Source organism: Seriola dumerili, unplaced genomic scaffold, assembly GCF_002260705.1.
Source record: "Seriola dumerili isolate Sdu_G_001 unplaced genomic scaffold, Sdu_1.0 BDQW01000035.1, whole genome shotgun sequence".
Lineage (NCBI taxonomy): Eukaryota > Metazoa > Chordata > Actinopteri > Carangiformes > Carangidae > Seriola > Seriola dumerili.
Genome location: NW_019174290.1, coordinates 2,084,611 through 2,109,945, shown reverse-complemented (window position 1 = coordinate 2,109,945; position 25,335 = coordinate 2,084,611). Strand labels below are relative to the sequence as shown.

At 42.8% G+C, this 25,335-nt stretch overlaps 1 protein-coding gene across 1 annotated transcript in view; it reads right to left on the bottom strand.

Annotated features, from left to right (window-relative positions):
* Window positions 1–1,298: 1,298 nt before the first annotated feature.
* LOC111216540 (glutamate receptor ionotropic, NMDA 2A-like) overlaps window positions 1,299–25,335 on the bottom strand; it is an 87,224-nt gene continuing 63,187 nt past the window's right edge. The window contains exons 8-19 of the mRNA XM_022738068.1: window positions 22,061–22,175; window positions 21,749–21,951; window positions 16,225–16,393; window positions 14,250–14,403; window positions 12,680–12,805; window positions 10,248–10,477; window positions 9,450–9,610; window positions 6,680–6,867; window positions 5,619–5,857; window positions 3,578–3,761; window positions 2,396–3,215; window positions 1,299–2,301 (exon numbers count right to left, since the gene is read on the bottom strand). Of these exons, the coding sequence (XP_022593789.1) occupies window positions 1,299–2,301; window positions 2,396–3,215; window positions 3,578–3,761; window positions 5,619–5,857; window positions 6,680–6,867; window positions 9,450–9,610; window positions 10,248–10,477; window positions 12,680–12,805; window positions 14,250–14,403; window positions 16,225–16,393; window positions 21,749–21,951; window positions 22,061–22,175 (3,592 nt within the window). The remainder of the gene's footprint in view (window positions 2,302–2,395; window positions 3,216–3,577; window positions 3,762–5,618; window positions 5,858–6,679; window positions 6,868–9,449; window positions 9,611–10,247; window positions 10,478–12,679; window positions 12,806–14,249; window positions 14,404–16,224; window positions 16,394–21,748; window positions 21,952–22,060; window positions 22,176–25,335) is intronic.

Here is a 25,335-nt window from a genome sequence, read left to right as displayed (position 1 = left end):
TATTCATATTTTTCAGTATAAAAGTGTTTTTGGTCAAACGTCTGTGTTAGGTGGCAGGATATAAAATCTACAAAGTGCACAAAGAGAAGCTATCTCATAGCCTCAACACACACACCCACCCTAAACTACTATCTTAGACTACTGCGTATGTGCATGTGTGCGCGTGTGTGTGCGCGTGTGTGTATGTGCATATATATTTGTGTGCGAGTGTGTGCACATATGACCCTGTATAGGAGTTTAACTGTAACACAGGGCAGTAGGAAGCATGCAGTATGACCTGAAGGCTAGCTAAGAGAGGAAGCAAGGATGCTATACTGTAATGTCTCTAGATCTAGAAACACTGGAACACACACTCTCATCCTGAGAGGCGTTTTACTGGCGGCCATGTTTGGTCCACTTTTTGGAATGTTCAATTAACTGACATCAACAGAAACCAACAGTCGGTTGTTCTTATTCTAACTTCCCCCAAAAAACAGACACAGCGCGTGTGTGTTCAAGTGTTTGTACATCTGCGGGCAGGATACGCTGATACACTTCTCAGACCTGTGTCCTGACCAGCTGCCCGCCTCCCCGTCTAGTCTATTACATAGATAGTAATTTCCATTCAAGTCAAGGGTTACTCTAGTGTAGTTTACTACTCTTTAAGCCATGCTGGCAGTGCAGTTTGGAGGCTCAGACAACAAACGGGTTGACTGTATGAAATCATAGTGCAACAGGAGAGTCCTGGAGAGGGGCGGGTGTGTTTAGGTGAAATATATGTGTGTGTGTGTGTGTGTGTGTGTAATCTCAGAAAGAGAGGGGTTTTCTGTGTCCCCCATTATCTCCCCTAAGAGGCTGGTGAGAGGGCGGGACAGGTCGGCTCTTCTTCCAAACACTCCGTCGTATCTTCCATCAGATCCCACTGTACAGTGTCCCTCTTATTCCGCCAAGATTTCTATCTGTCTTGTCAGACATATTGTCCGTTTTTGCCTCGTTGCCCACAGCTTGAGGCAAGTACACACACTGACACTCGCACACACTCTTCATCTTGTATTGTGCCTCCAGGTGTCCCTGTGGCCCAAACCCTGCCCTCTAGAGAGCGTGAAAAAGAAACAATGATTTATTTACTCAGCATCGCCATTAACCTTTTAGTCCAGAGCAAACCTTCCCGTCTTTCACCTGCGTGTGCGTCTGTGTGTGTGTGTGTTTTTGTATATGTGCTTAGAATCAGAGCTGCCTGGTCCGATCACACACACCTCTTTCTTGCATGCGTGTGTGTTAGTGTGTTTCAGTGAGAGTAAGGATGTTGTGCGTGACTCTCAGACGTCAGACTCGATGCTTGGCATGCGGCGGTAGAGCCGTGGCCGGTTGCTGCCCGCGCTGGAGGCTCGCGGCGCTGTCACATAGCTCATTGGCTGAGAGGCAGCAGGTGGGACCATGTAAGCCACCACAGGGGGCTCCTGCTGAGGGTAGAACAATTGTTGGTCGATATGGCCGCCATGCTGGTTGACTTGATGGTTGCCATGGTTACCAAGGGTAAGCGACAGCGGCATTCGCTGCTTGTAGAGCTCGTGGGCAGAACTTCTCTGTGGCATGCGTGTGACAGCCTGGGAGGCAGGATCTCGTTGTGCTGTGCCGGGCGCTGACTGGAGGAAAGGGTTGTGAGAGGGCCGATCGGGGAAGAGACTCTTTGAGCGCCGGGGGAGGGGCATTGGGGCGTCCAGACTGTGGTGGTGGGACGGTGACGGAGAGGGGGGGCTGCGGCTGCTGAACGGACGATCAGAGCGCATTGTGAGAACATTAGCATAGGCCCCCTCGTCCAGGGTCAGCTCCCTCTCCCTATCTCTGTCAGGCAGGCTCAGCCCCCGCAGGTGAGTGTGAGGCTGTGACTGCCGCTCGGGAATGCTGTCTGGAATCATGTTCTCATAGGAGTGCTGACGGCTCAGCTGGAGGTGCTGAGCCGACGAGGAGGTGGGGAGAGGAGATGGAGAGGGAGGAGAGGGCTCAAAGTGGCTGACCAGCCCGTCCCCTTCGCCCACCAGGCCCAGCTCGCTCTGGGGAAGGTAGTGTGTAAACATGTCCCCGCTGTGTGGGTGAGTGTGCGTGTGGGCGTAGTGTGAATGGAGGTGGTCTTCACTGATGTCATACAGGTTTCCCAGGTGGGCGCAGGCATCACAGCGAGCCTGTGGCGAGCGAACGGTGTAGAGGCCGGAGTAACCCGTCAGCTTGGTCAGGCAGGCGCGACAGTGACCAGGCCTGACGCCTTGTGTCCCCGTACCTGCACTGGGGGCATCAAACGAACCTCCTGCCTTGTCTTTCACACTAGAAGGAGAGAGGATGACAAGGATTATACGAAAAAGACAATGAAAGCACTTGAAACAAGTTCTTGTGTGTATTTTCCGTGTGTGTGTGGTACCTGCTGTGTGTGTAGGTGCTGTATTTCTTGTCCTTCAGAGAGTGCAGGTCAGCCTCAGCGCTGTGACTGTGATGCAGCAGGCTGGCGCTCAGCTGCAAAATGGGTGTGTCCCCCTGGTGGGAGTGTGTGTGAGTGTGTGAGTATGTGCTGTCAGGTGGAAACAGGTCAGGAGGGTAACTGTGGTCGTCACCTCCCCCCTGGCTGTCTCGCTGGTAGGGGGGAGCTGAGTGGAGACTGGCCTGGTCTGAGTCAATGGAGTAGATCTTGGTTCCTCCGCCCCCACCTCCTCCTCCTCCTCCTCCTCCTCCTCCCCCCCCTCCACCCCCACCCCTCTTTCTCAGCTGATTGATAGGCTTAAATCCGCCCCTCGCCGCCATGGAGTCAGAATCTTTGTGTGACTGTGGCCGGCTGGAGCACTCTGAGATGTCGGAGTGCGGCGGCTCTTCGGGCAGGTAGCGCTGGCTCTTCATGGGTGGAGGTCCGGGTCCAGATGCTGGGGCGGGGCTTTGGCCAGGGCTGGGAGATGCGACAGTAGGCTGTGTCTTAAGCGTCTCCACACTTTTCTTCCACAGGGCCCGAGGTTTTGACGCAGAGCAGGCCGGCCCCGTCATCCGGGTCTTACCGTTGTCGTTGGTGATTGACAGCTGAGGCTTGTTGGGGCTGGTCTGGAGGGGGGGAGGGGGTTTTTGTTGCGCAGGAAATGGCGCAGCATTGTTGAGGAGGTTTTTGTGTCGCCCGGACAATGACAGGAAACTCTGCGGACCAGCGGCGTTGCTATAGAGACCAGGACCCTTCGGAGGCAGACTATGGAGTGAGTTACCTAGGAGACAAGGAGAGATGCACCTCAGACAGCAGATACAATAGATGGATGTTTGGATGGATGCTCAGGCAGTTAGGTGATAAATTATCTATTGCTCTGGCACGCTGTGTATACTACCTAATGTTTTTCTAATCATGAGGCGAGCTCGTGCATGACAGTCAATGCGATTAAAGCCTGGAGTCCACAACAAGGTGAAGGGAGTCACCTTTACTTATGCAAACACAAACCGTACAGAAAGGGCAGGGTAACCTCTGTACGTGTGAGAGATCTTATCACAGGTGCCGCAGGTAGAATCTATGATTTTTGTTTTAAATGTTATGTAAAATATTAATAGTTTACTGTGTATAACATTATTACAGTACCTTTCCCTGACACCATATCTAGGATGCCAGGCTGCAGGAGGACAGTGTTGCGTTTGGGAGAAGACAGAGCAATGGACTTGGCAGATTTGAGCAGGTGCAGCATGTTGGCTTGAGGACTGAAGTCCAGCTCGGGAGCCTTCTTCTTCATATCTATATGAACGCCGTGGATACAGCTCCATATACCCTGAGAGGAGGAGGAAGAGAGGCGTGGAGAGGAGAAGAGAGGAGAGAAGAGGGGAGAAGAGAGGAGAGATAGGAGGGGAGAGGAGTGGGGAGTGGGAAGATAAAATTTCTTCATTCTCAATCCTATGACTTCGCAATAAAAAAAAAAAAAAAAAAAAGTTCAAATGTGCACTAGACTAATTTCCTTGCAAGGTAAATTAGAAGAGACCTCTGCATCCTCTCCTCCAGTGAGTTTACAGCAAACCTTAACCTCATTTTGTTTTGTAATATGGCTCGAAGAGATAATCTCCCCTTTCTTAGATGAACTGCTTTGAGAGGCGCCTAGAAAATTAAATTTAGGTGATGATGTCACTGGAGGGAGCCTTTGAGTGCAAGGAGATGTTCTTCCTAGAGCCACTTAACCTCCAGCATCGCTGCTCTAACAGCATGCATACACACTGAGAGACACACACACACACACACACACACACACACACACACACACACACACACACACACACACACACACACACACACACAGGCACACATTGCACTCTTTTTGTAAAACACTTAATGTGTGAAATGCTGCTCGTCTGGAATAAAAGCCCTGCCTAACACAGAGACATGACATATGAATAATGAAAAAATGGTCTGTCTGGGTGTGCCCATTTCTGTTTTGTGTGTGTATATCTAGGTTTGTTTGTGCGTGCATGTGTCCGTCTGTCTGCCTGTGTGTGTGAGTGTGTGGTTAAGCCTGTCCCTCACCTCACTGCACCTGCATATGTGAAACCATTTTTAACTTTGTCAGACCAGACTTGTGTACATGTGTATGTGTGTGTGTACGTGTGTGTGTGTGTGGGTGAGAGAGAGAGAGAGAGAGAGAGAGAAAAAGGCTTGTGTGTGCTTTGCGTGTATGTATATGAGAGTGCGTCCACGTTGTCATCCTCTTAGCTGTTTGATTCCTCTATCCTGCCGTCCATATGCGCAGCGGTAAATTCCTCTCAGCTGCGCTCTATAATCACACTATCCCCCCTCTTTCCTCTTTTATCACACACATACATACACAGATTCCTTCTATTGTGTGCGTCCAACAAATACACACATACACAGATGTCCACAGATTCTTCAGGCATTCTCACAACTGAACGCCCTTTCTGCGCTTTCCTGTTTGCATTTTCATCGCATCTGAAGAACCATGAAGATTAGGCAAATTGGACAGATAAATGGATTAAAAATCGACTGCTTTGTTTGAGATGCAATTTTTGCACACAACAAGACAAGCAACAGAGTAACTGTTTTTGTAATTTACTGTGTGAAGTTTGAATTGATGTTGTTAAACACCACAAAGGCTTGCCGCCTGTCTTCAAAGTCGCAATAATGTGCCGAGGTTTTTCGTCTGTCATTTCTCTGCTTCAGGATGTAACCATATTAAAACAATCTACAAATATAGTTACGTTTTTTTTCTCTCGGTAAGCCTCAGTGCATTTAACCCACTCTTTCTCTTTATCTCTCTCCTTTTCAGAGTAGTCTGCAAGTCGGCTTTAATGTTTAAACGTCAATAACTTTACAAGAAATTCCCATCTCAAGTCCTGATATTGATATTGCAACAACCAGTGATTTCTTACAGTCTGAATCAATGCTGCACATTAGTTGTTGCGCTCTTGAGGACGGTGTTTGATCAGTGAGTGGAGCTCTGCACTGATTCAAACTCAAATTCAAACTGCAACATCTGAAAGTACTACTTCAGAAGCAGAAGGAGCAAAAACTGCCTCCCAGGAACCGAAACCGGGCCCACTTCCTGCTGTCAGAATGCAGGTGCAGTTCCTGGGAAAGGTTCCTGCAGTGGACGAGAGTTATTAGAAACGCTTCCCTTCCTCACCCTGCTGATAGTGAAGAGCAGACCCGGCCTTCCAGAGCAGACACCAGTGAAGCAGTATCTCAGCCTCCAGTAAAAAAGATGCTCAGAGATAAAGGTGAGGATGGAGAGGCCCATGGCCGTGGCCAGCATGTAGAAGACCCCCGCCATGTTGTCCACGTCCAGCTGGCTGGACATCACCTCGTTCTTCTCGTTGTGGCAGATCCCAGTCAGCCACTGGGCCTCCAGCTCCTCCATCTCACCTGTTGGAAAGGTAGAGAAAAGGCAAAGTGAAGGTTTAAGATGGCAGCAGAAGGTAGAGGTGAGGAACAAGATAGAGGAGTGGAAGGAGGGACGGGCTGGGTAGAAGAGGGAATAAGAGAGGTGTGGTGGGAAAAGGGGTGTATCATTACGAGGGAAGATGGAGAGGAGAAGGGAGGAGGGGAGAGAGGTGAAGTGGTAAATAGATCGTAATGGAAAGGAGACAGGAGTTGGAGTGAAAAAAGGGTTGTAGGAGGAGGAGGAAGAATTGATAGTGATGGAGTGATAAAGAAAGATGGGAGGAATTATTATCAGATTGAGCGTATTTGTGTGTCTGAGTGTGTGTCTGTGTGTGTGTGTGTGTGTGTGTGTGTGTGTGTGTGTGTGTGTGTGTGCGCTTGAGCACGCAGGTGTTTGCCCTGAATAAAAAGGCCGGGTGTGAAGCGAAGCCCTTTAGTGGTTTCAGCAGTTTGATTTCTGTCTGGCTCATTCTCTTTCTTCCATTCGCACCCTCTCACAGCTTATTATACAGAACAATCCGGAGGAGTAAACATAACAGGACACGGTGGGCACACACACACACGCGCACGCACACAAACCCACACAGAGTAATGATGATGAAATGGTGTGTTAAGACTAGCCCCTGATAGCTTTCTGACAGAGGGAGGGAGGAGAGAGGGAGAGTGTTGGGGGAGGGGGGAAGAAGGAGGGAAAGCTGAGCAATGGCACAGCTGTAATAACACTAAAGGCCTAGAAACATCCTAGAAACTTCAGAGCAGCGCGACTGAGACGGAACAGAATGTGCATGTGTCCGAGCGCCTCACCGTCTCCTATGATGCCCAGTATGGCCAGATCAACCAGCCGTTTCCAGTAGGATCCTTTCTGCAGGGCGATGCCATAACCAGTGGTGGCAAAGATGTACCCGCTGCCGATGGTCACCAGCTTACAGCCGTCATCTCTTCCGGCCATGTAGTTCAACACCGCGGCGTCGTAGATGAAAGCATCCAGCTTTCTGTAAGAGAAGAACACATTCTGGATTTACTGTCAAGAACAGTGGTTCCCACGTCTAAAGGATGACAAGGGTTTGTGAAATGATTACCATGAAAGGACAAAGGAAAAAAATAAAACAAACACTTTTTGTGCTACACATTTATATCCGCAGTACGACTGTGAAATTCTGGACAGTTGGCCTCTAAAGGCTTCTCAAATGAAACAGTTCAAGAGGGGGAAGTCACCATGTGGTCAGACTGCTCAAAACTCACACACACTTTAAAGGAATAGTTCAACATTTTTACCTCCGCCACAAAGGTTATGTTTTCACCTGTTGTTGTCTGTCTGTTTGTTTGTCAGCAGGATTACGCAAAACGTACTTCACAGATTTGTACCAAAGTTGGTGCAGATCTGGTTAAAGAAGCTTCACACTGTAAGATAGGGCATTTTTTTTGACATTTTCGTCAAATTCAAAGAAAATAATGTTTGGATCTTCATGTAAAATATCAGACATATTTATGGTGTTGAGCTCTATGACTTTGTATAATTTGATTTGACAGACATGTGCAGGATTGTTTGGCCTGGGCGGAGGTATGCGGTTTACACTGAGTACCATTCTAGTCTGGAAATGCTTGTATTCACTTTCCTGCAGAGAGTTAGATGAGAAGAAGATCAACACCACTCTAGTTAAGAAATAGTCCAGCACATAAACACCTATCAAACCACAACTTGTTGTTTTGACACTTCAGTTTTTGTATGGATTAAACAAACATTATATAAAGTGTTAATTAGTGAGCTTCATAGGTGCTTGTAGGCAGATGTTATCTTTGCACAGCGCCAGGCTCACAGATCTCCTCTGTTTCCAGTCTTTATGCTAAGCTAACAGGCTGCTGGCTGTATCTTCTCATCTAACTCTCAACAAGGAAGCGAAGAAGCGTATTTCGTAAAACAGGCCATACACTGTGACAAGTAGACACTGCTTCATTTTAAGGGGTCACAGGCCAAAAAGGCTGGGACACAGAAATACACTGTGAGGGCACCAGAAATTAATATTTATATAATATGTTATGATAATTGACATATTTCTCTGTCATTCCAAGCATCAATATTTCTTATTACTTTTTACACGATGTTATGATAAATTGTCATAAACAGTTAAATATTGTTTGTCTTCTTTTTTTTCTTTTTTTTTTAAAATGTGAATCTGTTTCTATTAAACCCGTGTGGTTCATTATGTTGCTTCAATTGACGGCAAAAGAGGGAAAGATGTGAAATTTGAACCATCAAACTACAACAGAGAAACTTCACCACTCATGATAATGTACATACAGTGTAGTGACTGGAACAATGTTGCGCAGATCCACAAACAAACCACTTGGATTACCCACAATGCTCAGGTTTCTTGGACTTTCTTGTGCTGCAAGAGTAAATATTCACGCGCACGAGGATGTCTTTGTTCGAGCGGAGCCACACTCTTTCAACTCGCAGGTTTTGTCATTATTCTGTTGTGACAGGGTGAATTCAAACCAATCCCCCCATGTGGGGCTGAAACATCTGAGCTCAGCAAAAACACAAGTTTGATGTATGACTCTTAACCAAACACAATGTAACCAGGACCTGATGGAATCGGCCTATATAACAGCAGGACCCTGTTTTTAACTTCATTATGAGCAAAAAACGCTTTTATATAACTCAGTGAATGCGCCCTGGTGCTAATCCACCCGCCCAAGGCCCCTTTAGATATGTATGCAGAAATATAAAACACTTTGAATTAAAGTGTTTACCACAGGGCATATGTTAAATGAATACATGGAATATCTGTTGTTAGAAATAGTTTGAATATCGTTCCTGCACAGAGAATTCAAGGCTAATATTCATTCATTTATGTGTACACTGCATATGAAAACAATATGGATCCATTAGTATATGCAGCAGTTTACATGTGTATTATATCTCAAAGCCATTTTCTGACGTAACTGAAATTTTGACTCCACCGTTGACATTTTATTTTGTCCAAACAACCATTTTTGCTTAAGAATTAAATTAAAAACTGATGATTGTGCTGAACTCGTTCATTATACAGACGTTTTATAAAGTAAGCCTCATATAAGAGATATGAAAAACGTATCTATTTATCTATTTGATATGCAGTATCAATACAGTAATTGCAGAGAGGGAAAAGCAAAAAGTAAAATTATTTTTGGGGAAAATATTCTAAAGATCAAAGCACACAAAACTAATGCACAAATAAAAGCAATGCAGCCATCCCTCCATTAGTGTGTGTTTAGGACGGAGAATAAAGGTGGCAAACTCCAGAACAAATTACACTCTCTCTGTTTTGGCAGCTCCTTCTTTCCAGCAGCAACACGACTGTATAATGAGCACTTGCAGACAACCTCTGCGTATTACCACCGGTGACAGAAAACACTCAGCACAGTTACTGCAGCATATGAGCATGAGCTGGTGTTGGGACCCAAGGGGCCCGGTTTCTGTGATGCAATGTCTTTTCACATGTTCTTAAGCATGCTGTCTGCAAACAGAATTACCCTCTCAGGTATAATAAGCCTCAACTTGACGTGAGTGGGCGTGACAAGTTTACAGTACCCAGTCTTGAGGCTGATCAGTGCATCCTGGACACCGCTCTGATGGTATTTGGTCATGTACTGATGCATATCTGGGTAGTTCTTCCTGATGTTGCGCTCGGTGCTGCCGTTAGGAACCGTCCCGAAGCGAAATGGAGGGGAGTAGGAGTACGGACTCTGGAACTGCAGGGGGAGAGAAAGAAAGGAAAGGAAAAGAGAGACAGATTGTTTCAAGAGGAAAGTGATAGGAGGACACAGGGTGACAAAAAGAAAAGAGATACGGCGAGGAAGGGAGTCCGAGTAAAAGAGGGAGCAATAGTGTGAAAGTGAAGGAGAGACACGGGGTGAGGAGTGAGGAGGAAGAGTGGACAGTGACAAGAAGAGACAGAGGAGAAAGGAGGAGGGAGAGACAGTGGAGTGGACTCATCAGTCATCATCATTGTGTGTCCAGTCTAGCGTAAGACTGGCTGAGGTTCTGCTGACACTGCCAGCCTCTGCAAACTACACACACACACACATCCAAACAAAAACACAAACACACACGTCTTTGATCTATGCAGCCTGTGTGTGTGTGTGTGTGTGTGTGCGTGCGTGCGTGCGTGTGCGCCTGTGGGTCTGCTGTGCTGGCAGTGTTAGTGTGGTGACAGCTACGGCCAGAGGGTTTGGGCTGTTGAAGCCCAAGGGCGCTCCCTGGAGAGTCCTGTCTGGCCGCAGGGCTGGCATCCATTACAAGAGCAACCCTGACTGTGAATGCATTTAGTTTCTTCTGTGTGTGCGCGTGTATGTGTGTTTCTGTGTGTCCGCATGTGTGTAATCCCACCTTCTTGTCAGACAGTCCAGTGACCTGGTCCACGAACTCTTCCTGGATCATGAAGGCAGCCAGGTTGGCAGTGTAGGAGGCCAGGAAGATGACGGCAAAGAAGGCCCACACTGATACGATGAATTTACTGGTGGTGCCCTTTGGGTTCTGCACGGGCACAGAGTTGTTGAACACCAGACCCCACAGAAGCCATATGGCCTTACCGATGGTGAATGATGGACCATGTGGGTCTGAGAGGGAGAGAGGGAGAGAGGAAGGCGGCGGAGCAGAGGGATTAATAACGAAAAAAGGTGAAACAGAACCAGGAAAGAACAATGTATGAAACCTTAAAGTCACATATCCAATTGTTGGTATCAGGCTAATTTTGTGGTTAAAAAAACAGCTAGTCATGTAATAATGCAACAGTGTACATTACGATATACACTTTTGTTTTCCCCCTGAAATTCCTGCCTTAATGTTGCTTTTCCAGCAGCTGAAAAAATTATAAAAAGTGTCATTGCAGTGGTTCTAAGTTTAGCAACTCACCACACACCAACTTAACTACACAAAAAAAGCTGCAATAAGAGCATCATGTTTCCTTAATTTGATGTATTTGGTATTAAACTGGTGCTATATGATGCGGCTGGACATGATGTGTAAATGGAGGAAGAGAGAGTCTATTTCATTTTATTGTGTTTATGCCTACAGCTCACACATTTAGCTGCGGTCATCGTGGAGGAAAGGCCTTTGCTTGGGTTAGGAGCGTGATCAATAGGTGTAGTCAAAAACTTCTTTTGGTCAAGTAGACTGACCTTTACTTCTGGCAAGTCAAAGCCACAAACAAATATAGTCAGTCTGCAAGTAGAAGAGAAATCAGTGTCGAGGTCCATACTTCTAACTTCAGCTGTGTATCTACACAGATGTTCTGAAAAGCACCTCTTTCTTCAGTGTCTTTGTGTTTCCTCACCACTGCTTTCATTTGTTCACAGATTTTATTCACAGTTTCTCTCCCTGTTTTTTTTTTTTTTTTTTTCCATTTAACAAACACAAATCTATTTTAAAGATGAACAACCTTCTTCTTCTTCTTCTCATGCAGATTTTTTTTACAGGTTAACAAAGGTTAATTTACAACTACAAACTTTGGAATTATTTGTGAACATCATTTTACAAGCTTAAAATCGTACTGACCTTAATTTGGGCCCATAGAGATGCTGCATGCAGATATTTGCACAACTAACGCATCAAAAAACTGCAAGTCGAGAGGTTCAACCGTCACTAAATTTCACTCGAATTTCAAAAACAACAGGCCCGTTTATTTCAAAGTGGGCTGTAATTGGCGAGATGTACCGATGCAACACAATTTGATTTTCCAGCCCGGAGCAGTAATGCAAGTCTAAGTGACCCCCGAGCTGGATTCAATAATTCTATTTTCCAACTGAAAATGTTTGTACACAGGGTAAAGCCATGAGCTTACTATTGAAGGAATAGTTTGACATTGTAGGAAATAAGCTTATTTACTAGTTTGCTGAAAACCGGGTGAAAAAACAGATATCACTCTCATGCCTGTAAATAAGAAGCAACAGCCAGCAGCTGATTAACTTAGATTAGCATAAAGACTGAAAACAGCTAGACCTGCTGATTGATCGGCAGACTCACAGTGACGACAGGACTCGAGAAATACTCTGGTACATAACCCCAGAACACCACAATATGTTGTTTTACACTTTGGTTTTGTGTAGATTAAACAAACAACATTATTATTGAGCTTTAAAGGTGGAAAAGATTTTGTTACCTTTAGACAGAGCCAGGCCACTTCCAGTCTTTATGCTAAGCTAACTAGCAGGTTGCTGGCTTTAGCTTCATATTAACCTACAGACATGAGAGCTCCTCATAAAGTGAATAATTTTATTTTCCAAAATGTGGAACTGTTCCTTCAAACATCAACTGTTCTCCTGAAAGGTGAAACTACTGGTAAAGGAAATATTAGTTAGGAAATTACACGGTTGGCATTTGTTGTTCACTCAGTGTGTAAGATGAAAAAATAGTAAACTCAAATGCATTGCACAGATTTACTGAACCGTGTTCAGAAGCTGCTGAAGGGAAAATGAAAGCAAAAAGGTTATTTATTCACTTTCTACACCTGGATTGGCCTTAAGTTCATTTAAATGTTAAATTAAGCTAAATTTTATGTGAACACAACATTAATCTCCAGTTCACCACCATCAGGGCAGCTCCGGGTTCTGATTTTTGATGATGCCTGAGATTCCTGCGCTGGTGACTAGCTTTGGGATAGAGACTTTTTAATGCTCTATAACATTAACTTAACCGTCTAAAGTCAGAGTAATAAGAGGTCACTTCTTTTGCTTCAGGGGAAGCAGCTCGGATTCCTGCTTCTTGCTCTGGGGAGAAACGATCGGTGTGATATTGCTGATCGCGTGTGTGAGTAAGCCTACCTTTGCCTTGGGCCAAGTTGCGGTTGAAGCCCAGCGGACTGACAAACTCAAAGAGGAAGACGGCGATGGCTGTGACGATGAGCAGCATCACAAACATCATCACCCAAACTGATGCACTGAAGGGCTCTGAGAGGGAGGAGAGAGAGAGAGAGAGAGGGAGTTAAAATCGAGTACGTGAGACTGTGGAGGAGCAGGAGATGCATAAGAAGTGAGGTTTGGAGAAAGAAAGAGGAGACAGACTTGCAGAAATAAAGGAGAAGAAGCTGGAAAAAAAAAAGAGAGAAGAAGATGGATGAGGGAGAGATAAAGCGAGGAAAAGATGATAGAGAAGACATAGAGAGGGGAGAAAGGGAGACAGACGAAGTGAGGGAGGAGGGAGAGGAGGGGAGGAGAGGGAGAGTTAGTCACAGAGAGTTTGACGGAGCACATTTCCATATTTCTCATTATTCCCTTGGATGAGAGCTGAGAGAGGGAGAGGCCTGGGGCGGGGGAGATGGTTGAGGAAGGGGGGAGAGAGGAGGAAGGAGAGAGAGCGATCTGAGTGATCTGATGTGCCCTGCTGTGGGCATGTGTATGTGATCTACTTGTGTGTGATCTGTGCATGTGTACGTGTGTGTGAGTGTGAGTCTGCATGTGTTCGGTGTGTAGCAGGGCAGGAGTTCAGAGAGCGGGATGAGTACCAGAGACACTGAACCCAGACAAATTGTATGTGTGTGTGTGTGTGTATGTGTGTGTGTGTGTGTGTGTGTGTGTGTGTGTGTGTGTGTGTGTGTGTGTGTCACTGTATGTGTAAGTATGTGACTACCAGGGTTAGCCAACCCTGAGAGATTGTGCGCTGAGGTGCCTCTAATATGAGTGTGAGAAATACTGAACCGTCACTGATACCCTGGCCCAGGCTCAACACACACAGTCACTCACACACACGTACTTTCATATAAACACACACACAATGCATTCACCCCTTAACATACATACAGCCAAAGCATATTCATTCTCCACACATTCTTGATTCAATATACGGACGTCCTAATATATTCGTGCAGTATCACACACACACTGTACATGGCTTGATACACAGGGACCAACACACGCATGGTCCAATACATCCCCTCGCTCCCCGCCTCGCTCCAATGACAATGCAAGACATTAAACGAGCACAGAGGAGCGCTTCAGTTTCTAGTCATCTGAACAACTGGAGGAGAGGAGGAGGAAGGGAAGGAGAGGAGAGAGGAGGAGAGGAGGAGAGTATCAAGACTGCTTTGTCTGAGCTGACTTTTCAAAAAACAGCTGGCACGCTCCACTTCCTCTGCTCTGGTAGAAATATTAATGTGCTTAGGGTGTTGAGGCCCCAGATAAAGTCAGAGTACAAGTGGAATTTGGCCAGAATATACTGTCTGAATAAAATATTCCATTTTATGTGCGGGATTTTGCCAACATGTAAGCACCTCCCATTTTTCTGCCCCCAGCAGTCGGCTCGCTGGGGGACAAGACGGAGAGAAAGAAGAAAGGGGGGAAAAAAAGAGACGAGGAAATTTATAGTTGAGGAAGACAAAAGGCAAGATAGATTTACCGAGGAAGGCAGAAGGGGAGACGGTCCCATTGCTACGAGAAACCATGACGCTGATGCCAGTCTCCACAAAGGGCACAGAGAAGTCAATGACCTCTGACCTCTCCTCGTTGATGGTCAATGAACCCACTGCCATTACTGCCTTTTTATACACCACCTGGAAGAAAGCGAGAACAATAGCCATATTGAGTGCATGACTCACTGCTCTACACTGACAGAAATAAATATAGTGAGCTCTGTAAATATTTGGACAACGTCATACAATTCATCATCGATATGTTTCTCCTTTTTTATTTTGGATGTGAAATATCACAGTGACTGAGGGTATAAACACAGAATGTCAGCTGCAGTTGGAGGGCATGTTCAGTCATATCGGATAAAAAGTAAATACACAACTGTCTTTTCATGGTGCCACCATTTCTGTGTGTCTGAATGTATTCTGACAGATAGAGATTCTGCTCGTGAAGCTGTTGTTTTTATTATGTAGTAAAACTTTGTTTTGTTTTTTCTGATTTAATTGTCTAAAGGCTTCTAGCAGTCTGCTCCCATAAACATCACCACAATCTATGGATCATATTGTCAGGTACCATTATCAGACGTTTTACGTCTCAGTTTTACCCTTTATGGATTTGACTGTGACAGCACTTAGCTTTAATTTAATCTGTGATTGAATAAATCATTTCCACAAAAGATAAACAATACCGGTCAAGTAAGCCTCAAGGAGTCCTCCTCCTGTTGAAGAGCCTCTTAATCGTTACTTTAAAGCAGGAACAAGACACATTATTGACCATGTAAATTACAGGTATAAATCAAAGAGTGTGACTTAATGATGACAAATCAGCTTTTGTTGTGACTCACAAACAGAAACAGACAGTAATAATAGTGTCACAATGTGTATGAAAAGATGTGTGAATCTATTTAAAAGCACCTTCTAGTCCTGCGCTGATCTGGGTTGCTAGTGGGGTGACAACTTTTGTTTACACTTGGATCACAGATTGTAGTTTTAAAGGATAAGTCTGACAACTCCACTTTTTTTTTTTAAAGTCAACAAATCTCAAGAAAAGACCAAATCGATTCTTCTGTTAAGAATTGCTTGTGTATCCAAAGCCTGACGTCTTATTTGTCTGTGCCACAGACCTCCATTGTTGTCTAAAACCTATTAAAAATGCATCAGTGAGATACTTTTGCACAGGGTGACGTGTTCCTTCATTGGGATGAACATGGGCGCTGTTGTGTATTCTGCATCGATCCCAGAACTACAGCAGTTTTAGGAAAATTGCTGAGCCTTTACAAAAAAAAAAACAAAAAATCAAACTATATATTTGTGACTTCTTTATAAAGATATGCTAGGAATGAATGGGATTAGGTCTGAGTGACAAAGACAGGGTAGGGAAGTTTTAATGGTAATTGTTGACAATAAAAGATATAGAATGACAACAGTCTTATCCATGAATCATTACATTTAATAATAATTCCATGTAGAGTTAATCTGTGGGGAGGAACAAGCAATACAGTCAAAATACTGGGAGGTGGCTGAATGGTATATCTAATGTGCCACTTTAAATTATTAGTAATGTAAAGAAATAATTTGACTTTTTGGGTAATAGTGTTATTTGATTTCTTTATAAGCCTTTGGTATCAGGATTGATACCACCTCACCTGCCTGGTTTCTGTTTATTACGTATGAAGCTACAGTCAGCAGCCACTTAGCTTAATTTAGCATAAAGACCTGAAGCTATAGTTGCAAGGGGCGACTTGTTGAGGCGCTAGTTTCCCTCTGTTTCCAGCATTTATGCTAAACCAAGCTTGTGGCTGGAGTTTTATATTTACTACGCAGACATGAGCGTGGTATCAATATTCATATCTAACTTGGCAACAATGATAATAATGACCAACTATTTCTTAAAATGATTCAAGAAAAAGTCAGAGAGACCGACAGACAGGGTGCAGTGGCAGCAGAGCGACAGGTAGGTAGTACCTCTCCGACCATGCCGTTCCAGACATTGTTGATCTTCTTGCCGTGTTTTCCATTCGTGACCAGGTAAAGGTCGTAAGTAAACTTGACGTTCCTCGCTATCTTCTTCAGAATGTCAATGCAGAAACCCTTGCAGCACTGTTTAATGTAGGAGCCTCCTGATGTGCTGTTACTGCAACATACAGATACACACACACACATATGCAGAAACACAGTTAGGTCGTATTTTTTTTTAATAACAGAGGACAGTTCAGTGTTATACAAGCAAATGTGTGGAGTGTGACTGTAACTGTACTCTGTGCTGCCTGCTCATTTCACATCTGGTGGTTCCATCAAACTGTAAAACTAGAATTATAACAGTGCAGTGTAACCATAAATACTGCTGAAGGGCAGACAGAGCTTGTACGTTAGTGTGAGTATATATATATATGTGTGTGTGTGTGTGTGTGTATTTCCCTTAGTGCCAGCTATCCAAACCAGATGAAAACACAGGGGTACTGAGCAGATGCTGCCGGGCTTTAAATAGAGCTGGGCTCTGCAGAACAACCAACCCACATGATTAAAATATCAGCTGTCCTTCCCCTCGTCTCTCTCCTCATTCCTGTACTCTGTCCTTTCCTCCCTTCCTCCTCCTCTCTGTGTCTCTCCTCCTGTCCGTAAGCAGGTAGCTCTCCAAAACTCAGAGCATACCTACATATACCTCATCCTCGCAGACAGGATGTACAGAATGGAAACGGATGTTTAAGTAAACTTTTCTGACAGCCATCCCCGAGGACCTCGGAGCAGTGAACTAAACTGAATTGTTGAATCAAATGATTCTCATAATCTATTAAACCCTACCAGCATTTTCAAAAGCATTTCCATGAAAACTTAATTCCGTTCCCATGTCAGCCATCTTTGATGTAGCATATATGGATTGGAACAGTTACTCTGTGACCTTTTCACTTGCCATTTCAGCTGACTCAAATTCAAGAGAAAGTTCATAAAGGACGGAGGGATTCACACGTAGAGAACACAGAGAATGGCTGTCAAAGAACTGAAACATCAAAGGATTAACAGATCTTTTAACAGCAGTCAACTGTATCTGTGGCACAGCATAGTGTGTGTGAATGTGTGCAAAAAAGAGAAAGCGAGCATAGCATACATATGTATATACATATGTGTGTGTGAGTCTGCGGATGTATAATATGTGCCCCAGGTGTTCTAATGCACACATTCTGTATACATAAGCGCTTCCCAGCTGAGCCCTCTCTTTGTCCTTATGTCACTATGTAAACACACACAGTCGCACACACACACACACACACACACAATGACAATGACAATGACTCCCTGAGGTACGCATACTGTACATCTGTTTGTTTCACGTCATACTTGTATCAACACAAAATAAAGTGGAAGTAGTGACTGAGTAAATGTAGCACTTACGGATGGCTGGACGTATCTACGCATGTATGGACGCATGGGTGGCTGGACGCACAGGCAGCAAATGTAACGTGAACGAAGGCCTAGAAGAGACTAGTCATGCTGCCCTGTGACTACGCAAGACTTCCACAGCGATCGCTCGGGAGAAAGGTTGAGAAATCTCGGGTCAGGTCACAAGTTAAACTTCCAATGCGCAGTGATTCAGTCGTTTAATTGTCCGTGCCTACAGTGTGTGTTGTCATGACTACACGGATCAAAAACTCTGCGGTTGTTGTGTTGCATCTCTTTCTCTCCGAGTCCGTCTGACAGAAAATCTTTTAATATGGTGGATTCTATTTATTTAAAGAAAAAGTATATAAATCTTCAAAAAGAGAGACAGACTGTCCTGTCATATTCTATCCTCCTCTATCTAATCCTAATGATTATCCTGAACAAATTTAATTATTTTCTATTGTCTAGTTGAAATGTTGACATTCATTGAATTTACCACAATAATACTGTCAGTCATGAGTAGAATACTTTAGAAAAGATGGATTCTAGTCGTGCATTCGGACTGTGTTGTGGCTACTGATCAACCAGCAGCACAATGCCGATACAGTACTGAGCCGGTGACGGATAATACTGCAGCAATTATGATTAATATTTATGCACCCTGGACGGGCTGTTTACAGATGAGCTAAGATGTGAACTGAATTGTAGAAATTAGCAGAGACGGGAAAAAAAAAAAGCTGGCTTGTCCTGTCACGCAGAGGCTCTTATTGAGGTGTCCATATATAGCAGATAATTGGAGCAAAACCCGAGATGTCAAAGAATCCAAGGGAAAGATTCTTTAAGAAAGTTTTACTTTCACTGACAATTTGAGAAATATTTGTGCGTTGTTTACACACTTGAGAAGGCTGCAACATATTTCAGCCTCTACAATAATGCCTGTTAAGTTTTTTTTTTTTTTTTTTTTCAAACTGCAAAGCTTGTAGTATTGTTTGATGTGTTGATGCTGAAAGAAGGCGCTAAAGCTTTCTGCTGGGCAGAATTTTAAAAGCATTCGTCATACATGTGGAAACTCAGTGAACTCATCTGAAATCTTAACAAAGTGTAGGCTATACATCATGTGACAACAATCACAATCTAAAAGTGAAGTTATAAATGAAACGCCTAAATAAATCTATAGAAATGCTTCATTTGCAGTAAAATGAATTAAATCTACATGACATTCAGTTTCATTGTGCTATGAATCTAAATCAGTTCAGTTAAACCAACATCATTTGTAACAAAGAATGATTTCAGGCATTGAGCCCACTGCTATTGTTGCAGTGCAGATATATACGCACTGAGGCGGTAAGTGGTGAGGTGGGAAATATAGATTATATAGATACATTAAAAAAAAATCACATTGATGAAGTAAGACGATAAAGTTAATATGAATTTGTGAAATATTACTGTCCCATTAGCGGATACTTTTATCGAAGGCGGCTTAATGCACAGATAACAGATGACAAAACATCCCTGGGATCACATCAGATAAAGATATGCTAAAAAATAAGAAGAGTAAAAAGGTACGGGAGATGTTTTTTAAATAGCAGGTGCAGAGTAAGGTTGTGGGAAATGGGGATATTCAGGGGATAAAGGCATTTTTTCCAATAGAATAGATCTGGAGCATTTCAGCTGTCCCACCTGGAGTGGGAAGGACATTTCACTATTGAAGAGCAGTAGAAAGAAGAGTCAAGGCCAGGTGAAACAATGACGTAGCTGCCACAGGGAGTGGAGAGCTAAGTGGCCTGTTGAAACAGAGCACAAATACGGATAGACCATGGCCTGCAGATACGGGCGTGCAACTCCCCGAGGAGCCTTGAATGCCAGGACCAGAATTTAGAATTTGATGTGAACAGCCACCGGCAGCCAGTTGGGAGGGAGGTGGGGAGCATGGGGAGTGTGAGGAGGCGACAAAGGAGAACTTGGGGAGCAAAAAGACAAGGCAGGCAGCAGTGTTCTGGTTTGTAGCTGCTGAACAGAATACTTTATGAGCCTGGCTTAGTGGGAGTTGTAGTAGTCCAGATGGGAGATAATAGAAGGTGGGGCAGTGTGCCAGAGTTCGCCAAAGGACTAGTATTCATCCTTTTTATGGAAGCCAAAAAAAGGCCATAAAGATTTGAATCTTTTAAGCAATTTAACACCCGATGGTGAGATTTAATCACTAATAATATAATCTATAGGACTGAAATATTTTACTCAAGAACCATCTATCTAAATTCATTCCCCTTTTTGAAATTTCCAACAGTTAATTTCAAGTTGTGCAGTTTGGGACTGCAACTGAAAACAAGCCAAGGATGCTTCAAATAGCTTGTTTTATCCGACCAACTGTCTTAACCCCAAATATATTAAATTTACAATCAAAACTGAGAAGCTGAAATTAGAAAATTCTTGGCATTTTCAATTCACTTGTCAATCCAGCTCAAGTGCAATTTTAAATATTTGTTTTACTTAAAACTAATGTTCACAACTTCAGATAGAAAATTCAAATGTTTAAAATAAAATAAAATAAAATAAAAATCCTGAATTCTAGTTTGCTCAGATTTAATTGGTAATTTTTGGATCTAAAAATCAAGTCAAGCTCATCCACACGCCAAATTTCAAGATGAAAATTCAAACATTTATGCTATGTTCTGTCAGTTGTATAATCCAAAAAAGAGAAGATGAGAGAGTATAAACCCTTCAGTTTTCTTCCATTTGTTTCCTTCAAGTCACTTATATATAATATATAAACAAATCCAAGATTTGGAAGTTGCATTGCATAACTTCAAACGTAAAAATCAGATAAATAGTTTTGAACGTAAACTGTCTCAATACTGCAAGTTCAGTAGTACTTTAATTTCAACACTTTAACAGTGGTTAAATTACACATATGTGTTAAGCTTTTCTTTGGACTTTTTGGCTTCCACACATAGGTCCATTTTAAATAATGTAGGTACGCTACAAAATTGTGTAAAAATAATAAGTAAAAACACACAATATTGAAATATAATGAATAATACCTGAATAAGATAAATGTTAAAGTATATAGACAACATGTACCACAGGGGAAAACAATAAGCAGCATTATTAATTAGTAATTGCAGTATTTTAAACAAGTAACACATTCAGTACATCTAAAACAATACATAATTCACACTGAATTAATGGCACAACGGAAAAAAGACCACAATGAGCGACACATGCAATTACAGTGGTAGCAGACGCAAAAATCAAGTGCACCAACAGATTGGCATTAGCGAGCTGACAGCAACACAGAGCAATTAATTATTAATGCCTGGATAGAGTTTCACTGTGGTAACAAAGAACACAAGATGATGTGGGGAAATCACTGACATACACCTTGAGTGCCTCAGTTGACAGTTATGGAATATGTTACATTATATATATATATATATATATATATATATATATATATATATATATATATATATATGTTATTTTAAATTAAAAATACCTGTAACTTTTCTTATTATACAACCAATTACACAAGAGTTATTTGTCATGGTACAGAACATGCAAGTTGTAACACGGATCATAGAGTCTGTGAGTTCGGTATTATCTGGTGTTTCAGTGCTACTGTGTGCATATATTACAGCCACATAGATTTGGATTTCAGTCTCGAGGACAAACAGATGGTGAGTCATTATTATATAAAGTAAAAATGAGTGGGCCCAGTATAGATCCTTGTAGAACAAAAGTGGACTAGCAAAGGGCAGCTGATTGACGATTATGTTCTCAGACAGATTGAGACCAGCTTGAGAGGTGTGATTCAAGTCATTTAAGAAAGAAAAAAGACCCGTAAAAGGTGATATAGTAGATTACTTAATTCAGAGAACCAAATGCCTTCCTGAGATCACAAAACAACACCACCTTTATCCAACTGAGATTTCACTTGTTCTAAGAACAAACAAGCACCTGTCTCACCTCCTGTAACACCTCCAGTGTAAGCCTTTTCACGGTACCTTTAAACAAGTGTGGCTTTCAAATGGCTCTTGATTTCATGTGAGTAGTAGGTAGGTATCTACATGTGGGTGTATTTGTTCACTAACACATCGAGTGTGTGGGCACTTACTCTTTGACATGTTTGCGGCAGGGCACAGAGTTTCTCATGCAGGTGCCAGTGAGGATGTCAACGTTGTCGACAATGACAAAAGGTTTCTCCTCCAGGGTGACAATGGAGAGGTGGTTTTCATCTGCATCCTCATCGCCGTAGGAGTTATACCGCGGCCACACGGGGAACATCAACGACAAAGTCCCGTTTTCCCAGCGGCCCATCTGTGTGCGCGAAAAAACACACACAACATCAGCAGCAGCCATCAGCAGCAACCAGTGTTTTGGCTTTTTAATTTCCTTGCTTTACAAATAGACTGCATCCATTCGTTACCTTCTCCCACTTCCTCTCGCTGTTCAGGACAATGACAACCAATTTGGGGTTGGCCTGGTAACCATCTGGAGTAAAGGTTAAGTCTCGCCCTTCATACCACACATGCATCATGTGTCTGAAACACATGGGGAAAAAAAAGAGAGTAGGAAGCTGTTATTTGCTTGTGTTTTGCATCTGTCAGAGTGTTTGTAAGTATGAGTGCACAAGAGCAGATACATTTGAAATAACAAGTTAAGCACTCTATAATCACTGCAAGAGTATCCTCTTCAAATCAATGCTGTCTTCACCCACTGTGTGTGCATGCATGCCTGAGTGTGTATGTGTGTGTGTGTGTGTGTGTGCGTGCATCTATTTGTGTGTAGGAGGGGGAAGAGTCAGAGGCCACATATCTCTCCCATCAGCATTCTGCATTGATTTCTCCACAGATATACGCCTGAAAGACAAGCCACTGGTGCAACAAGGCTGCCCTCACTCTCTTACTCACTACAGTTATCCTGCATACGCAAACAGATCCTTTGCTGAAACATTTACGCGATTGCTAAAGTGAAGCAGTAGAGAGGAGTAAATGAATCAGTATCACACACAGTGATATGGGATTAAGAACACACTCACTCCGGTAAAACAATTATCAGAAGGCGAGGATGTTCTGAGTGTTAAGACTGGGATAATAGCATGAATTCCCACTGGGGGGAAAGAAGAGCTGTCTGAGGAAGTTTACTAAAAAGACCAAATCACAAAAGGGACAGCAGCTACCCAAAACAGACAACACTTTTTCTTTAATGCCTTGTGTTCTGTTTCATTAGACATGGTTTGATTTATTTTGACACTGTGTCAAACACGATTGGTTGGGTGATGCCGTATGACTGAAATATCATCTGACTGAAACAGAATATTTCATAAAACCAAAAATGTTCAGCTTTACAAACATTATTAAATTTGGCACATGATTCCAAGTTCACATATACAGAGAATTATAATTTTTTTTTACTTGTGAGTCTTGCCATCAGCCATCTAAACACACATTAAATGGATGTAGTCATGCGATGCTTGATGTAGTCACAGATTCATTGCTTCATTATTCTAAAACAAAGAGTTAAAAAAAAGGAAACTAAAAAAACACTTCTGTTTATTTTTTACACTCGACGGGGCCACGAAGGATTCATGCATAAACTCAAATATTGATACAGGAAGTCAAAATGCATAAAAAGAATCGTCTGAGTACCGTTTAGCATGCGCTCTGCAGGTGAAAACTAAGATAATTACACTGCAGTTCAAACAGGTGGGATTTTATGTTGTCTCATCTGCAGGAGAGGTATTAGAGTCGACACACATAAATATTGTTGTCGGACACTGGATTAGAGAGTGGTACATTAATCGTCTGTTTTTACAAAGACTTGGAAGCAGGCCTGTGCTCTTTCAAAGCACGCAGCACTAACACCGAGTACAGAGTAAATAAAAGGTCCCTGTCTCCCTCGCATACAGGCACTGCAGAAACACCAAACAGCTCTGCCGTGGGTAAACCCTCCCTCTCTCTGAAAATGCAAATAATTAAATAATAAACACAGTTAAATATAAAGAGGCACCTCTGCACTATATAATTGAGCCATCTATTGTTATCATAGATTACAACGCATTTAACTATTAGTGACATGTCAAGACAAATATATATTTTTGTGTGTGAGAAATCTTCATAGTGCAGCAGGTGATGCCCTTGTCACAGAGCATTTCCACGGCTGAATACATATAGCAGAAACACTGTTGCAGTCTATTCTGGGAAACTGCTGTCTCCTCCTATTTCAGGTTTCTTACCATTTCTGGAGAAACATTTTGATCTAAACAGATAATGCTGGGGTTTTTTTGGGGTTTTTTTTTGAGGCATGTAAAATAGGCAGATTCCACAAGGGGTTCAATGATTTCTAAATTTCTGTCTGCAATATGATTTGCATTAACTAGAAATTCAATGAGGGTTTAAGTAGCAGCATCAGCATCAGAGAAAAATATAAAATCCCCCGTTACTGTAAATGCCATCTTTAAAAAGTGGGTCCTGCTGCTGCTACTACTGTGTGTGGAGGATTTTTTTTTTTCTGTTCCTGAAGTTCTCGGGTAGCCATTGTGTGAGCTCTTTCACAAAAGTATGAATAAAGAAAGAAAGGAGGCTCTTCCCAAATTCTGTGTTATGGCAGGGAGCATCTTTGCAGAAAAAAGTGACAGCTTAGGGGTTTGCATGGTAGAGTGGTTCCATCAAATAGAATAATCTTTTGAAATTTACTACAAGGACAAACCTCAATAAAAACCTGTACCATTGTGGTGTCCAAACACGCAGAACTAGACTCTGCGATATTAATTCCTGTCAGGCAAGAATGACAGGGAATCCGACAGGGTTGATGATGTCTTTTAAGTGGCAGATTATGTTGTCCTATTCCTCTCCACCTCACATTGTTTATATGCACACTGCGGCAAGATTGTATCTAGACTAATGTATGCAGAATTCTGATCATAGCCTCACCACTTCCAAATCAGGGTGGGGAAATCCAACCTGTCAGTTCATAACCACAAAAATTGGCTGCAGTTGTTTTGACAAATATGCAAATTCAATCTAATAAGTTAGCGAGACAAATGACATACCTCTGACAGGAAGAAAAAAACATTGTTCCGAAAAAGGTTTGAGCTGCTATTGAAGTCTGAGTTATATTGGATCAACCTGTCAACAACTGCAGTATTGTATATGCTTTGATATATACAGTTATGGGCTAATAAGAGGGAAGAATGGGATAATAAAGCCGTGATAGTGAAAATCACACAGTGGCTCTCATTTTAATGAGGCAACTCATAAGTCATCATAGATGTGCAAGGCCTAGCAGCCTGACCTTCCTGTTTTTAGTCAGTATTATATAGATTTCTTAAATAATAATCATATTTTAGCCAATGTATGCTTCATATTCAAAATGTAGTCACAATATCAAAAAGCCTGACAGGGAGCAACACCACTGACAGATTCTGTAGTAATGTGTTAATGTTCGGTATGAATGTGCTTGCATGTGTGTGTGTGTGTGTGTGTGTGTGTGTGCCCATTTGTCCTCCCCTCTTATTTAAAGGATTCCTCCTCACAGGGACCTCAGAGAAGAGTGCACACACACACACATGCATAATGGTATGCACATGTGCATGAACACACACACACATACGCACACACAATGACCAACATATATGTGCCACCCACAGAGCCACATAACAAGAAAAAAAAGAAAGAGAACAAAGCTTGTAAAAGCTGCTGT